This window comes from Convolutriloba macropyga, chromosome 7 (assembly GCF_964194025.1).
Source record: "Convolutriloba macropyga chromosome 7, txConMacr16.3, whole genome shotgun sequence".
Taxonomy (NCBI): Eukaryota; Metazoa; Xenacoelomorpha; order Acoela; family Convolutidae; genus Convolutriloba; species Convolutriloba macropyga.
Window position 1 is genome coordinate 34717762 of NC_134474.1, and position 17449 is coordinate 34735210.

Genomic DNA, 17449 nt, shown 5'->3' on the forward strand with positions numbered 1-17449 from the left:
TTTCATACATTGCTTTACGGTGAACAACTATGAAGTGGGCATTTCAAAACTTGAAATTTTAAAAAAATATCATTGGAAAGCTGGTTTCATATAGAATCTAACTAAGTAAGCGGGATTTCAAAAATCGAACGGGAACACATAAAAAAAGGTTTGCGTGTGGGCGCCCTGGGACGGTGGGGGCCCTGGTATGAGTCCGAAAAAGGCTTATATCTCGAAAACTACTGAACCAAATTTAAAAAATGAATATGTTTCGGAATCAGCATCAACTGGGGCTTCAACCTAGTGTAAAAAAATGTTCAAAAAACAAATGAATCAAAACTCGATTTTTGCCATTCTGGCTGACCTTGGGAAATCGAAAAATTGAGCCATGTAACTGTATCGAAACTTTTTGATCCTTATATATTCGTAAAGAGTATTAAATGAGCAAGAAAATGATATGACATACGTTTAAAATCGATCACTAAGAAAAAAGTTATTAAACTAAACAACTGAAAAATTGAACAATTTACGAAAATTGCCTGATATCGGTCTCTACATTGCTCTCGCATTCTCTTGTTTGGCAATGCTTTAGAAAAAAAATTATATGGCCGTTGGAACCGTGAGTCCTAGTTTATTATGATACTAAAAACTTGTATGTTTTGTTTCAAAAAAGTGGGAAATTTAGTCAAAGTACCACAAAAATGCCCAATTTTTGGCCCCTAAGTCGCTAATTTTTGAAAATTTTAAATGCAAACAAAGGAAATCGAAAAGCGATCTATAGACATTCTAAAAGCACATTATCACGGCAACAAAATGGGCTATCATAGACTTTCTAACTCTTCTTCAAATAGTTATTAAGAATCGTTTTTCATGAAGCTCGATTTTTTCTTCACTCTCTTCGATAGTTCTCTGAAAAATTTGTATAAAATCCAACAATTGTCATTTATTTCTAAACAAAACTATAAGGTACATTATCAAGGCACTAAAATGAGCTATCATAAACTTTCTAACTCGTCTTCTTCAAAAAGTTATTAACAAACGTTTTTCATGAAGTTCGACTTTTTCTTCACTCTCTTCGAAAGTTCTCTGGAAAATTTGTAAAAAATCCAACAATTGGCATTTATTTCTACACAAACTTAAAAGGTGCATTATCACAGCAACAAAATGGGTTATCATAGACTTTCGAACTCGTCTTCTTCAAAAAGTTATTAACAAACGTTTTTCATGAAGTTCGACTTTTTCTTCACTCTCTTCGATAGTTCTCTGAAAAATTTGTATAAAATCCAACAATTGGCATTTATTTCTAAACAAACCTAAAAGGTACATTATCACGGCACCAAAATGAGCTATCATAAACTTTCTAACTCGTCTTCTTCAAAAAGTTATTAACAAACGTTTTTCATGAAGTTCGACTTTTTCTTCACTCTCTTCGAAAGTTCTCTGAAAAATTTGTATGAAATCCAACAATTGGCATTTATTTCTAAACAAACCTAAAAGGTACATTATCACGGCACCAAAATGAGCTATCATAAACTTTCTAACTCGTCTTCTTCAAAAAGTTATTAACAAACGTTTTTCATGAAGTTCGACTTTTTCCTCACTCTCTTCGAAAGTTCTCTGAAAAATTTGTAAAAAATCCAACAATTGCTATTCATTTCTACACAAACTTAAAAGGTGCATTATCACAGCAACAAAATGGGTTATCATAGACTTTCGAACTCGTCTTCTTCAAAAAGTTTTTAACAAACGTTTTTCATGAAGTTCGACTTTTTCTTCACTCTCTTCGAAAGTTCTCTGAAAAATTTGTATAAAATCCAACAATTGGCATTTATTTCGATACAAACTTAAAAGTAACATAATCACGGCAACAAAATGGGTTATCATAGACTTTCGAATTCGTCTTCTTCGAAAAGTTATTAACAAACCTTTTTCATGAAGTTCGATTTTTTCTTCACTCTCTTGGAAAATTCTCTAAAAATTTTGTATAAAATCCAACAATTGGCATTTATTTCAACACAAACTTAAAAGGTACATTATTATGGCAACAAAATGGGTTATCATAGACTTTCGACCTCGTCTTCTTCAAAAAGTTATAAACGAACGTTTTTCGTGAAGTTCGTTTTTTTCTTCACTCTCTTCGAAAGTTCTCTGAAAAATTTGTATAAAATCCAACAATTGGCATTTATTTCTGCACAAACTTAAAAGGTAAATTATCACGGCAACAAAATGGGTTAGCATAGACATTCGAAATCGTCTTCTTCAAAAAGTTATTAACAAACGTTTTTCATGAAGTTCGATTTTTTCTTCACTCTCTTGGAAAATTCTCTGAAAATTTTGTATAAAATCCAACAATTGCCATTTATTTCTACACAAACCTAAAAGGTACATTATCACGGCACCAAAATGGGCTATCATAAACTTACTAACTCGTCTTCTTTAAAAAGTTTTTAACAAACGTTTTTCATGAAGTTCGACTTTTTCTTCACTCTCATCGAAATTTCTCTGAAAAATTTGTATAAAAGCCAACAATTGGCATTTATTTCTACACAAGCTTAAAAGGTACATTATCACGGCAACAAAATGGGTTATCATAGACTTTCGAACTCGTCTTCTTCAAAAAGTTATTAACAAACGTTTTTCATGAAGTTCGATTTTTTCTTCACTCTCTTGGAAAGTTCTCTGCAAAATTTGTATAAAATCCAACAATTGGCACTTTTTTCTCTAGAAACTTAGAAAGTCTATGATAGTCCATTTTGTGATAGCCCACTAATAAAAAATCAAAGAAAAAGTCGAACTTCATGTGAAGTTTGTCTTTCTCTGTAATTGTTTATTAGTCCACTTTAAATTACACTCTAGAAATAAAAAGGGTGTAGAAGTGTAAAAGTAATTGATTCTTTTCATAAGGGGGAAAAAAGGGTGTAATCTTTTATCATTCGACCCTTAATTACACTCTTTCTAGAGTGTAAAAATTTGAGTGTAAAAATAATTGATTCTTTTAATAAGGGTGGAAAAAAGGGTGTAATCTTTTATCATTCCACCCTTAATTACACTCTTTCTAAGAGTATAAAAAGAGTGTACAAAAAAGTGTAATAACAAGGTAATTTTTTAAAATTCCACTCTTACACTCTTTTCCCCGGTAAATAAGAGTGGAAAATGGATTACACCCTAATCCCCGCTAATTAGGGGTGAAATAGGGGTGAAACCTCCTCCCGGGTATATAGATCTAGCAACAATTTCATTAACTACTTTGCTCGTCCAATTACGAAAATGAAAGTTTGCCGTTGGACGAAGGATGACAGAATTATTTTTAAATGGCTGCTTGCTATATTTGAAAATTTTTGAGTGTATAGTGTAACCCTGTTTTGAATAAACAACCGAACACGTAATATGGTATTAATTAGCTTAATATCGTGAGATGGATCATAGTTTCTACAGCTTTGACAGCCCAATTTGATTTTTTTTTCCGAGAGTTGTTATAAGTTTCTGAGGTATTAAACACAAAAGTACTGCTGGGTATTACAGGTGACTAATAACAGGAGCATTTATCAATGTTCCTTTGAAGTTTTCTGGAACGCAGTTTCGTGATGTATACAATGTTTTGTAATGTATCCGCCACTGTCAATCCGGCGCTAATTTCAAGTAACTCTGTTCAGAATTTGTCCCCTTCCCATGATCTCATAGATGTTTGACAGTATGTGTAAATGTTACTCGTATCATCGCAATGCTTGCCACATAGTGCCCGGCAGTTGATACTTAGTTACAATTTGATCGGAAATTGATACAACTGTCGCACATATTTTCCCCAGTTTTGATATGCTTTTTTGTACCAGCATAATACACAAACTAGGGTGGATTGGATTTTACAGGCTTATTTATCTTTTGGTCTTTTTTAAATTGGCTGATGCAGAATTTTTGCGATAAAATCAGCGCTTTTTAAACATGTTATGTATAACAATTTAGTGTTTTGATGCGTTGGTGAAAACTGCCCACAATTGTTATTCGCTGTTCTTCGTTTTTTTTAGCTGGCTGCTGACTCGCCCGCATATTTTTGTTGCCAATTAAAAAATTAGTTTTCGTTATAATGTGTAATATATTGTGTATAATTATATAATGCGTAATAGGTGGGAGCAGCTCTCGGTTTTGACCTCTCAATTCAATCTCTCACTGTGAAAGATGTCAAAAGTGTGCTTGAGTCACCTTCGCAGCCACTCACCTCTGCCACTGTGGTGAAAGCGTACACAGAGGTCGTTTACAAGAACAATGTTCAACTGACCCCTGACAGGATTAAGCAGCTGATTGTGGAAAGCATGAATGGACAAGCGACCGTTGATTCGTTCAAAAATGTGGAAGTGTTCGTTCAACCAGACATTACTGGTTAGCAGCATCAGGTTACCCTTTCAACTAAAATTGAAGTGAAGTTTTTGTTGACACTAATTTGCACCTTTTTGTTTTCGAATCAAAATCTGTCCGTAATGAGTGCTTAGTCTAACTTTGCTTTGAGATGAGATAGTTATGCTTGTTTTTATCCGTGTATGAGTTTTAAATTTTTATATTTTATGCTAACTAATCTAGAGAAAAATAGATAGAAAAATACGATATTTATTGTTGAGTTTTATTGAACCTCAATATAGAGGTTCATTAAAAATTATCGCTGAGTTTTTCGAATTAAAACTTTGTTAACGTTATCGTTAACTGAATTAAGATTTGTAACTGATAATTGCTCTGTGATTATAGCTTGTTCGGACCCAAACCAGGAGTTTCGTGAATGTGGCAGTAGGTGTGTGAAAACTTGTCAACAGCCTGAAGAGAACAGCTGTGCAGCTTCTTCAAATGATTGTGTAGCTGGCTGCTTCTGCAACCCCGGCTTCATCTACGACACAGACAACTTCAGATGTATTCCAGAAGAGCGGTGAGCGACAAAAACCTGGTTTATCTGAATTTCAACTCTTGTTTTGCCCCAAGACTCCTGAACTATAGTGGGATGAAAAATGACATGATCTATCAGTGGTGAAAAATTAGTACTTCGGTAGTTTCTCAAACAGTTTTAACACTAACAAGGAGGATAGTAAAATCCATTCTCACAAGCTGTCACATAAGCTGTTGCACAATTTCTGTCCTTCCTCCAAGGTCATGACTTTAATCTTTTGCAAGAGTGGATAGAAATTAATAAAACATAAAAAATTAATAAAAAGAGTGGATAGAAATTAATAAAACATTAATAAAACCATTCAATTAGCAAATATGGTGGCTTGCATGGTTTAAATGAAAAAGTTAACAACGTTGTATGCAAAGCAAAATTATTGCATTTTAAACAGATAATACAAGTTTAATCACGACGCGGACCTGTAAATACTCTATGAAGATCATCTTGCTCCTAAAACAAAAGCGTGTTGACCAGTGGATATATTACCTTTTCAAATTTCAAGATATGGGCCATTCCGACAGATAACGCTTTGTTTTGAAGCTTCGAGACAGCTAAGATAAAAATTTTAATTGAAAACAAAAATTGTCCTCCATGTAAACTTTAAAGACAAATTAAGAATTCAGAAACTGAAAATAAAAGAGAACCTAACCAGTTAACGTCGGATGAACTACAATCAAACGATTATCTTGAGTTCCTTTCAGTTTTGTTAGTTTACGCTATGGGAGGCCATTCTCGCAGGTTAGGGACAGAGAAGTTTTCTTTATTCATCTCCATCACCCAGAAAAAATGTTTGATGAGAAAAGATACAACTAATTGTTTCTTCAAACATACTTCTCCGGAATTTTGTCATCTAAAATTTTCGAAGAAATAGTTGCCCGTACTGTCTTAAATATGTAGTTTTTAATATAAACTAGGAAATTGACGACGGGAAAGAAAATTTTGACAAAGGTAGACGTATAGCATCTGAGGTGTTTTGAACAGGTGCTTTGCCAATAAAAACGAAAATGTGGAAAAACAGCATTTTACGACAGAAATTTGTAATTATCAAATTGATCAGTCAACTATGTCCACTGATATGCAGTTGTTTAGAATGAAAGTTCCCATTTACTTCTTTCCCGGAAGTGCATTTCCTATTAACATTATCTTCACCTGAAATTTTATGATACCTGCTTTTATAGCCGGACATTTCTTTTCCTGATGCAATCATATAGAAAAACGTTAAAAATGGCATTTAATTTTTTGATGTAATATTAGAAAGATAAAAATCATATTTGATTGACAGATATTGGTATCAAAAATATCATATCTTTTACTCTAAATCGATTGATTTTCTCAAAGAGCGGTTCAATATTGATCTCTGCTAGAGTTCCCTACTTTTTGTGCCACCGGATTTATAAAGAGAACGTCAGAATAGCGAAAAAAGAAATAAAAAACAAAACTTTTCTCACATTTTTAATAAGATATGAAACTTGAGCTTATAACAAGTTACATTCGAAACGGGAAACGATTGATTGTTTCATAGATATTGGCGGGATTAGTATGACTACCTTAAGTAAAATATAATAATTACTCTAAAGACAAAACTTGGATATGTAGGTATTTTGAAGGCAGCTTTCGCTTGTCTTTTTTTTCGGAAAATTTCAAATTGAACTTTCAAAATGAAGTTTCTGTCATTCCATTAACTGTACCTCTAATGTCAGTTATATACCATGGTGATTTTCTCAAAGGTTGAACGAGATAAAGCAATTTTTGGAGAAGTAACTTATTCCTCAAAACAAAAATTCGAAAACCCTCTAATTTTGTTATGAAACTGTTAATGGAATATTCTGAAAATCGCATTCTCATGAATTTGGGAGAGCAAATACGTCTTCTGTTGAGCTTACATACAATGCCAGGAAAAATTATCGTGTACATATTTTTTTGAAAATTTACACCAAAAATTGCTATTTTTTTGTTATATGGCATTGAAATATGATATATCTGATTATACCACATTTTTTGGTTATCAAGATTGTTCACGGCTGTTTTTCTATTCTGAAGTTTTATTTGAAGAATTTCTGCGTTATGGGTTATTGTTTTTTAGGCTTAATAGAAGAACTATGCATGTTGGTGAATTTAAAAGTTTTTCCTGCTAGCGGTGCAGAAAGAGTTTTGACTGGTATCATTCTATTGTCCTGATTTCCACGTTATCAAGTTTTTCTCGGTTACTGCGACCATCGATTGGTTCGGTCCTACTATTTGTAACTGGTCGGATTTCAGGAACAGTCAAGTTGCTCGTATAAGAGGAGTTTTTCTGGACAGACGGTTATTTATGAGATTTTTTGGACGATCAAAGGCCACTATTAGTTTGTATTATCAAAGATATTTCTTGTCTTGGAGAAAGAACAACTGGCGTAATAAACCATGGTGTTCTGGCACGAAATAATTTTATTTAGTCTACTTTGTTTAACATAGCGGATTATCACACACCAAAAACTGCTGACACAATCTTCACTAACTCCGAAACATGCTGTTTTCAATTGTCGATTCTTGAATTCAAAATTTACCGGTTCTTTTTTAATTTAACTCGATAACTATTCAATGGCAACTTTTATATTTGATATATTGACTTTTTAAAATGAAATTATCCTTATCCATAGTGTTCCGAACAATCAGTTGTTCCCAATAGACAGGGCAAATGCAGATTGTAATCAGTTGATATTTTTTAAAAGGAATTTTTGCATTTTTCCCCTTTTTTAACTTACTTATAGAAAAGAACGATTCAAATAGAAACATGCTAAGGACAGTTCCAATTGGCTTCCCAGGGATTTTGAAGGAAAACTGTTTCGTTTCTTAGCCGAAAGCTTATAGTCGTTTTGACTTTTAAGAAAACATATTTTTTAAAAGAAACAAGTGATTGAGGTTTGCGACTTTCTTTTGTCGGTCAACTTGTAGCTTAAAGTCACCAAAGACAGGATGCGTCGGGTTTATGATTGAATAAAATTTAATTTTAATTGCAGTTTTACGTAATGGCTTTTCTGCTTTGAAATCACGAGTTTTCACGTTTTCACAAAAAAGTTGTGATTTTTGGAAATTTTTCCAACATCGATGTTTTTTTCGTTTTTGTCTCAAATTATTGAGAGGTCGGATGTCGCCTTATTGGAATTGTAGAGCAAGGCATTTAGCACATCAGTTTTCAAGTGATTAGATTATGGTTTTAATGCTTCGACAACGTGTTCTAGCAGAATTCAATGGGTTTTTGTCATTCATTTTGTAATCGTTCGAAAATCTCTGGATAATTGCAGGTCCTACCGTCTTCCAATTGAAACTGGAAAGGATTGATTGTTTCCGAGTTTTTTTCGGGTTTTTAGTGTTACGCGTTTAATTAAAATACAATAATTTCTTTATGTAGGTGTTTTCAAGGCAGCTTTCGGTTGTCCTTTTTCGGAAAGTTTCAAATTGGACTTGTGATTCTGTCATTAAATTAACTGTACCACTAATGTCATTTATATACTATGGTATTTTTTTCAAAACTTAAATGAGATATAGCAATTTTTAGAGACCTTTTTCAATCCTTAGGGCAAAATCTCGAAAACCCTCTAATTTTGTTAAGAAACTTAGTGAAACATTCTGAAAATTGCCTTCTCATGGATTTGGGAGAGCAAATACGTCTTCTGTTGAACTTAAGTACATTGCCAGGAGAAATTATTGTATAAACATTTTTTTTGAAAAATTGGCACCGAAAATTACAATTTCTTTGTGATGACAATGAAATATTATATATCTGATTGTACCACATTTTTTGGTTATCAAGATTGTTCGCGGCTGTTTTCGTGTTCTCAAGTTTTGTTTGAAGATTTTCTGGGTTATGGGGTATTTTATGAGGTTTTTTTGAAGAACTAGTCTGGTTGCTGAATTTGAAAGGTTTTCTGCTAGCGGTGCGTAAAGAGTTTCAAAGTTCTGACTGGTATCAGTATATGGTCCTGATTTCCACTTTATCAAGTTTTTCTCAATTACTGCGACCATCGATTGGTTTTGTCTTACTATTTGTAACTAGTCGCATTTCAGGAACAGTCAAATCGCCCGGAAAAGAGTGATATAGGTTGTTTGCTGGGAAATATGAACGCGAGTTGATTTGGATACATCAAATCTGGAAACGAATATGGGAACTATTTTCAATTATCGTTTATATTTCATGTCTATTTGGTTGTTAAGTTTTTCTTTGTTCTCCAATGATGTTTTGCTCGATAGGTGTTTAATTATAAGATTTTTTAGATGAAGGAAGACAACATTTGTTGAGTTGCTCTATTAGTTTGTATTATCAAAGATATTTCTTTGTCTTGGAGAAAATAGAAATGGCGTAATAAACCATGGTTTTCGGCACCAATAGGCTTCTTTAGTCTGCTTTGTTGAAATTACCAGATTAAAACACGCGAAAAAATTGCTGACACAATTTTCACTAACTTTAAAGCAAGCTAGTTTTAATTGTGGATTCTTTGAGTGTTCTTGAATTAAAAGTTTGCCTGTTGTTTGCTAATTTAGCTCGATATTTATGCAAAACGCATCGTTTATGTTTGATGTATTGACTTTTTAAATCAAATTACTCTTATCCACTATATTGGGAACAGTCAAATGTTCCCAATAGACAAGGCGATAGCAAGGCTAGTTTTGGTGTAATTGTTGTTTCGTAAACATTGTTTACATTAATTACAGAATAGAACAATTCAATTCAAAACTTGCTAATGTCAGTTTCAATCGGCTTCCTAGGGAATTTAAAGGAAAATTATTTCCTTTCTTAGTCGAAATCTTATCGTCGTGTTGACTTTAGAAAAAACATATAAAATAAACAATGGATTAACGAGATTCGCTACTTTCTCTTTTTGTCAACTTTTAGATTATTGTAAGTAAAGACAGGTTGCGTCGGGATCGTTATTGATCGAAATTTATTATTTATTGCGGTTATATGTGATGGTTTTTCTGCATTGAAACTACGAGTTCTCACAAAAAAATTTGTGAATTTAGGTCATGTTTTCATAATTGATGTTCTTTTCGGTTTAGTCTCACATTTTTGACAGGTCAGATGTCATATTATTGGCATTTTAGAGGAAGCTATTGAAGACATTAGTTTTCCAGTAAATAGATTATGGTTTTAATGCTTCGATGCGTTGTTCTACCAGAATGTATTGGATTTTTGTCATTCTTGTTCTAGTCGTTTGAAAAGTTCTGGATAAATGCAGGTCCTAGCGTCTTACTTTGGGTGATCAAAGGAACCTATATACTGATTTCAGTAGATTCAGTTTTTTTCATGACTTTGTTTTATTCAAATCTTTTTTAAAAAAATTATATAGATGTCTTATTAAATTTTCATTTTACTGTTCTTTTTTGTCTATTTGTTGCCTATTTGTTTGGAGTTGCTTGTTGTTTTAATGGCCTCAATAACGGTTTTTTGCAAAAGGTTGAACTGTTTCTCGATTTTTGTATTTGTTTCTACTTTTTGAAGTAAAAGAAAAATACTGCATATTTTTAGGTCTTAGTGGCTTGCTACCGAAGAACAGAGCAAACTATTTGCTGGTTTAAGTTGACGGGTAAAGGTTTTCACGACTTCAGAATCAAATGTTTTAGAAACTTATAAAAAGACGTATTTTTAAATCTGCACTGTTTTGTTTGTCTTTGTTACCAAGTCTCATTAACTACAGTTCTGATCAATTCATTATCAATTCATTTGTGTTGAAGAAAAGCTCATTTTAAAATATCTAATGTTTTTAATGCAATGCTTATCGTTTTTAAGACTTCCAGGCCGGTTTTTCGCAAAATATTTGTTTAATTTGTTTTGTCTTTTTATCATTCTTTTTGTAGACTTATAAAGTATTCTGAAAATTGACAGTTCTCAATGGCTTTTTGTTGACAAGTGAAAACCCTATTTGATGATTTCAGTTGCTATCTAATATTCTGATGTCTTTGAAATTGATTGTTTTTGAAAAAGTTTAGGTTTTTTAACTTTTCCCATTTTTGTTCCTTTTTTAAGACTTGGTACCTAGTCTCCTTATTCAGATCCCATATATTTCAATATTGGTGTTCAAAAAAGGCGCAGTGGATTAGATTTTTTTCTTGCATTAGAGTATGGCGTTAACAGCTTCTATGCCGTTTTCTTGTAATATTTAGTGGAAATTTTGTTTTTCGTCTGAATTTGTCATTTATATTTATAGACGTACGGCTTATTGTGGATACTGACAGTTCTGAATGTCTTTTTATTGAGGTATGATTGAACATGAACGTAAATAAATTTTTCCCTTGACATGTAATGGTTTTCATTGAGCTTATTTGTTTTCGAGAAAACAAACGTATTTTTTTTATTTGTCGCTTGTCTTATTTTTCGTCCGCTTTTTACTGAGTCTCGTCAAGGATTGGTTCCATGTTTTTCCATGGTTTGGGTTTTATTTAACGTTTTGACTTTGTTTTTTTTGTAGTTTTTTTCAAAATAAATTTTTAGTTTTGGTTGTAAATGTTTGTTTTTGTTATTTGATTTTGTTTGTTTGTCTTGTCTCGTAGTCTTAGTAACGGCAGGTCTCATTGGCCCACTAATTCGGCATTGTTTACTTTTCTAAGTGATTTGAGTTGGAAACAATTTTTCTCTCCATACATCAATTTTTCCGGATCATATGTGAGAATTTTTTAGAGCTTTCTATCTCTTCCTCATTTGGTTGACCATTAAGCCCCTCTTGTGGATAAGCGGGGTCGGGACCTTTTGTCCGACCGCACATTACTGAGCCGTCTTGTTAAATATTGATTTAAAGAGTGTTTAATCGTTTTTTTTGTTATCTATACCCCTAATGATTTTGGAGAGTCGAAAAATTAATGGTTTCTTCAAGGCTTAGAAGCTACATGGGGTACCTTTTGGGGTCGAGTTGAAGAAGAATGCTGTGATCAGATGAGTAGGACGTGTGATCACATATATTCGAGCGTTTGTTACCTTATTTTTAGTCTCAGTAAAAACTATGATAAAGCGTAAAATTTAGGGCATTTAGGTGCCGTGTAACTTGTCCTGACCCAAATGAACAATTCACCGACTGCGGGCTGTCCTGTTTTGAGTCGTGCTCGCCCAACATTCGAAGGCGATGTCGAGGCAAGTGTCTCCCTGGTTGCTACTGCAAAGAGGGTTTTGCCAGAGTGGGAAACAAATGTGTGCCTCTGACCTCTTGTCCTCTCTGCGATCTAGTGGCAAATCGAGTTTTTAAAGATTGTGGCGTCGAGAAGTCATGTTTTTCTGAACTGGATCGATTTGATAACTTGACGTGTGCGAGTGGTTGTTTTTGCATGGACGGCTATCTGGAATACGAAGGTAATAGTGGTTGTTTTAAAGCTCCGATACAACAGGCTTGGAAAAATAAATGAAATTCTTAGTCGACTATTGGGAGTTCTGTTTACTTGTACTAACTAGTTTTTCATACATGTGTTATCTTCACTCTGTTCTCATAAGCTTTTGAAAACTCTCTTTTTATTCTAGATGGGAACTAAAAACATACGAATCATGCGTTGCATAATTTCCTACACTTGGAATTTTCCGAAAATTAACTGCACAATTTTGAAAATAGAATAATTGTTGCAACTTCTGGCTTTTCATACACAAGTTTTGAATTTAGATATGTAATCTGTTATTGAGCTGTTTTTATCTGTTAATGGTAATCTGTTATTCGAACAGGAAGGTGCATAGCGGAGAGTGAGTGCAAATCCTACTGTCCCACTAAGCCTAATATGGTATTCTCTACTTGTGGTAATTTACCATGTGAGAAGACATGTCAAGACAGTCTGCAGAACCTGTGCAGGATCTCTAATGATCACATCAGTAATTCCCTCTGTCGGTCAGGGTGTTACTGTGACGAGGGGTTCGTCAAGGACTTGAAGTCTAAGTTGTGTGTTCTGAGACAGGACTGTCCAGCCGAGTGCACTGATCCCAATCAAAGTTTCAGGTGATGACCCCTAATCACTTTTAGTGGTACTATATTTCAACAAAGTAAAACCAAAGGGACCACAAAGGCTAATAATTAAACACGACCGTTCTATAATTTAAGTTGCCGTGATGCTGCAAATTTTTGTAGGTTTTCTCATTTTTCCTCGAAATTAAAAAACCAACTCAACTTGTAACAGCAACAAAAATTCCACTTACTGCTGCGATGAGCTGAATGATACATCTTTTAGATCATTCAATACGCAAATTGATGAGGAACAAAAAATAAAAATACTTCCATTTGCGGAATTGAATTTACCGAGAAATACACAGAAAATGCTAAGAGAGATTCCAAAGCATGGAAACCCCCTGTAAAGTTTACCTGATTTTACTTGATGTTTCCACGCTGTTCAATCTTTTCCATTTGACACCTCAAACATTTTGATTTTGAAAAGACAGTAAGCAACAGAAAAGTCGAATCAGGGTTTCACCGAAATTTATGGACCTCCCAAAAGAGCCTTTGAATATGTTGCATCACGGCAACAAACCGATTGTCCTATTTTTTGTTTCTTCACCTCGAATAATAAATTTATTCTTTGCAGATTGTGTGACGAGAACTGTGTGAAGAGATGTGACGGATCCATCCTTTGTCTGTCAAACTCCACCTGCAGAGTGGGTCAATGTGTGTGCAACCAGGGATACGTCTCATCATCACAACTCTCACCCCTCGGGGCATCCATGTTGTCCACGGGTGGCAGGTGTGAACGAGATCCCACTTGTAGCACAGAAAAAATTATGGGATGTGGAAGACGAAATGCTACTTATCAGGTAGGTTTTTGTAATCAGTTTTGAAGTTTTCCGAAATTTGTACAAGTTTTTTGTTCAAGACAAGTAAGTCATGCCTTTAATGTGTTTAATAGCCGTTGGCTATTATAGCGCTTCTATTTGTTTTACAATTTAAAGAATTTGAATTGTATTGAGGCGCTGTCTTTTTTCTAAGATCTGTTCACACATTTTCATGATTTTTGAAGTCAAATTGGAGTAGTGATTTTGGTCACGCCGAAACAGAAAGTGGAGCGAGAAAGCAAGTAGTTTTGCGGCGTGAATTTTTTTCGCTCTAAGTTTAAAGTAGAGTGAGGAAATTCGCTTTCTCGCTTTTTTTTCTAAATGGCTGTCCCGATCCATTCATAGTTCGTTCTAGGCCTAGTTTTTTTGTTTGAACCAAATATCCATTTCTTGCTAGTAGTTTTTTGTTCTCATGTGGCATTTTGACATTGATTTTCTGTTTTTTTTTGTTTTTTATCTGTTTTTTTTTTAGAAATGGCGTTCTCAATTCACTCTTAGTCTGTTTTAGGCCTAGTTTTTTTGGTTTATTCAATGAAAATTTTTTGAATTTTAAGTCAGCATTTGTCCTGCTATGTTTTTTTTTACTTCGGCGAACAAAAATTTTTGGCTTTACCTTAGTTCGCAGCTTGTTCAACATTTTACGTGAAATCTTTTTGACGTCTCTAGGTTAGTTTCACTCTCTTCTCTCATTCTTCTAAAAGTGTTTTGAGACAGCAGTTACTCAGCAAAGCAATTCAAAATGAACAGAGTCAGTATTAAAAACGAAATCAGAAATATAAACGGGATAAACCCATAACCCATAAGGCACCGTTATAAAGGTGAAAACACTCTTTCGTAGCGTCAATTCGTTTTCTCTATAAAGTAACACATAAGACAACGTATAAGCATTGTTAACGATCATAGCATTGGTGATAGCAACAAGTGTTTTTAGACGGCAAAGTCTTTTTGCTCATTTAACTGGTATCAGTCCGTTTTTGATACTTGAGATCAACGCTGGTCACCATTCTATTCGAAACCGTGCAAAAAACTGAAAATTATTAAGTTCAAACGAGCCTTACTTGATAGGTTTTTTTTATTAGGTTTAACGAAATTATGTCATTTGCACTTTTTGCGAGCTTTGTACGTAAATTGGAACGATTTCTATGCGTATTTAAATACTCGATTCTGATTGGCTAAGAAAAATGACGCATTTTGGTATATTTCTCGCTTAGATTTATTTGGTTACTAACAACCGTTTTAGATGCCCGTTACTCGAACTTGGTTCTTATATGTCTTAGTTACCATCTCTAATGCTTATTGGTATTGATACTAGCTCCTCTGTCTTCTCACTATGAAACAGGAGTATGTTTAACAACGGATTGACATCAAAATAATTCGCACTTCAAAATAATTGTTTTTCTACGAAAATCATTTTTTTCCCATTTTTTTCTTTCAATCCAAATCGTGGTTATGGGAATCAACGGCGGCTATTTTCCGGCAATCTGCCGGGTATATTTTGAGCTCGGTTTGTAATATGTCGCAGAAAATTAACTTGTTTTGTTTAGTGTAAGATTTTTTGTTTAGTGTAAGAATAAATCATGCGAAGCAAATTGTTCAAATGTCGACATCTCTTGCCCCGATCAGAACGACCTGAACTGCGAATGGGATTGTTTTTGCAACCCAGGTTTTGTTCGTAATGCAGAGAGCAATTGCGTGTTATCATCCGACTGCCCCTTATGCCCCAATGTCAACACGGAGTACACAAATTGTGGATGCGACAAGAGCTGCTCGGAACCTGACGACACTGAATGCAAGTCCTGCAATGCCGGTTGTTTCTGCAAAGAGGGTTATGCAGAGTATCGAGGCTACTGCATTCCGAGGTCGCAGTGCCCTGGCAATTGTCCTAATGGGATGATGTTTTCGGACTGCGCGACTTGCAAGCCTACATGCACTGATCGGACACCCTTCTGCCGGTATGATATAACAAACGAAATATTTTTTTTAAATATCATTTTCCCTAATTGAAGCAAATCTTTTGCTTGTTCACTTCAAATAACCGGATAAGATCATGAAAAGTTTTGCTGTTATCAGAAAAATTTTGCTGCAAAATGGCCGCTTGCTTTACACCTAAAAAACAAGAGCAATTTGAGAATATTTTGCTCTAGCATAAAGTTCCTCTTCACAGCTTCTATTACTTCTATGACCTTCTTTGTAAATTATTGTTCCAGCGGCTGTATTCCTGGTTGCACGTGCAAAACTGGGTTCTTCCTTCATAACGGCCAGTGCATTACAGAGACCGACTGTGAAATTGAGCTCGCAGACACCCCTTGCCTCCTAGCTGATAAGAACAGCACATACTCTGATTCGATTCGGTGCCAGCCTTCGTGTCGAGATCCGAGTCCAGCTGAATGTGACAATAGAGCAACCGATCCCATGCAGGGTTGTATGTGCAAGTCAGGCTACATTTTCAATGGCACTAACTGCATTTTGCCTGTGGATTGTACGATAAAGGCAAGTATTTTAATTTATACTCAATTGTGATTCTTAATATAGTGCTACCTCATCGTTTATCTGCAAAAATAAAATACCTAAGAAAAAATATTGCTGATTAAAAAAACTTAACCTTTAAAGTTCGTTTTTAGTTGCTCTAAACAAAGTTTTTGGTAACCATTTGGGCACGTTGGCTTTTTTATGCGATTTTTTGCTGGATCGATTTTTCATCTGATGATTTTTGATGATAGTCTCTGTTCATTGCTCTTAGAGTTCGACTATACTTTTCACTAAAGCCAGGGGCGAGGTATACTTTCATGATTTGGAGGTCAATTTCGAGAAGCTTAAACCACCCTCTTCTACGTACTACAAAAGCCAACACCTCAGCTGTCCTTTGACAAAGTTTAGTGGGTTATTTTTGTCTATTTGAGAAATTTCAAATCTATTTGTAATTCGCTTTTTTAAAATATTGTTTGTAACTTCCATACACTTCTCGAACAGCAAATCTCCTAGTTTTATTTTTGCAACTTTAGAATGCTGTTACGAAAATATTTCAGGTTAAAATTACACCGCTTTAAACTAGTTTTGTTAAAAATGGCCTTAGTGGGACAATTTTAACTGCACGTTGAGCAATTATGGTAAAAATTTCATTATATTTGAGTTCTATCTTTTTCCTATGATGGTGAGAGAGGTATATCGATTTAAGCGGTGATAATGATTAAGTTTTGTGATAATGTCAGGGTAAGCTTGGTAGATAGATGAAAGCGTAAAAAGTTTCAAAGAGGCAGTGGTTGAGGAAAGTTTATTGCATAACAATTAAAATCTCAACGTCAGAAAAATGTGATTGGAATTTTTATCCTTTATGGGAAGCTGACTTTTCTTTTTTCGTTCACTGGCTCAGATATCATAAAATTCGTAAATTAATTAGGTACATTTTTCCTTATTATAGGTATTTCGTGTTTGTACCTGCTACTAGTGTTAATGTTTTTAGGTTACAAAGTTTTACACAATAGCGAAGAATGGAGTTCAATGAAATAGGAAATTTTTATTTTTCAATCCGTCTTCATTACGATGCTTTTTAAAATAACATTTGGCCGTTTTATAACAAAAACAATATGAATCTGACACTCTTCATGAAATGCCGTTTGAATATTTTTAATTTTTAAAAGCGCTGCAAATTGGAGTTGAGAGCAACCCGTATTGTGAGTTGAGAGTGTTTTGTTCGGCATCATTTTGTTTCTGATTTTGCTTGTTTCTCAAGCAAGGTAAGTCAATTTGCTGTGGTTCATCTATAAAATAGTGAATAT

At 34.1% G+C, this 17449-nt stretch overlaps 1 protein-coding gene across 3 annotated transcripts in view; it reads left to right on the plus strand.

Annotated features, from left to right (window-relative positions):
- LOC142342809 (uncharacterized) overlaps positions 1 to 17449 on the plus strand; it is a 110820-nt gene that overhangs the window by 60071 nt on the left and 33300 nt on the right. For all 3 annotated transcript variants that reach the window (XM_075394389.1, XM_075394390.1, XM_075394391.1), the window contains 7 exons: positions 4101 to 4353; positions 4714 to 4888; positions 11908 to 12221; positions 12582 to 12849; positions 13430 to 13655; positions 15237 to 15625; positions 15881 to 16163. In XM_075394389.1, coding sequence (XP_075250504.1) covers positions 4101 to 4353; positions 4714 to 4888; positions 11908 to 12221; positions 12582 to 12849; positions 13430 to 13655; positions 15237 to 15625; positions 15881 to 16163 — 1908 coding nt within the window. The remainder of the gene's footprint in view (positions 1 to 4100; positions 4354 to 4713; positions 4889 to 11907; positions 12222 to 12581; positions 12850 to 13429; positions 13656 to 15236; positions 15626 to 15880; positions 16164 to 17449) is intronic.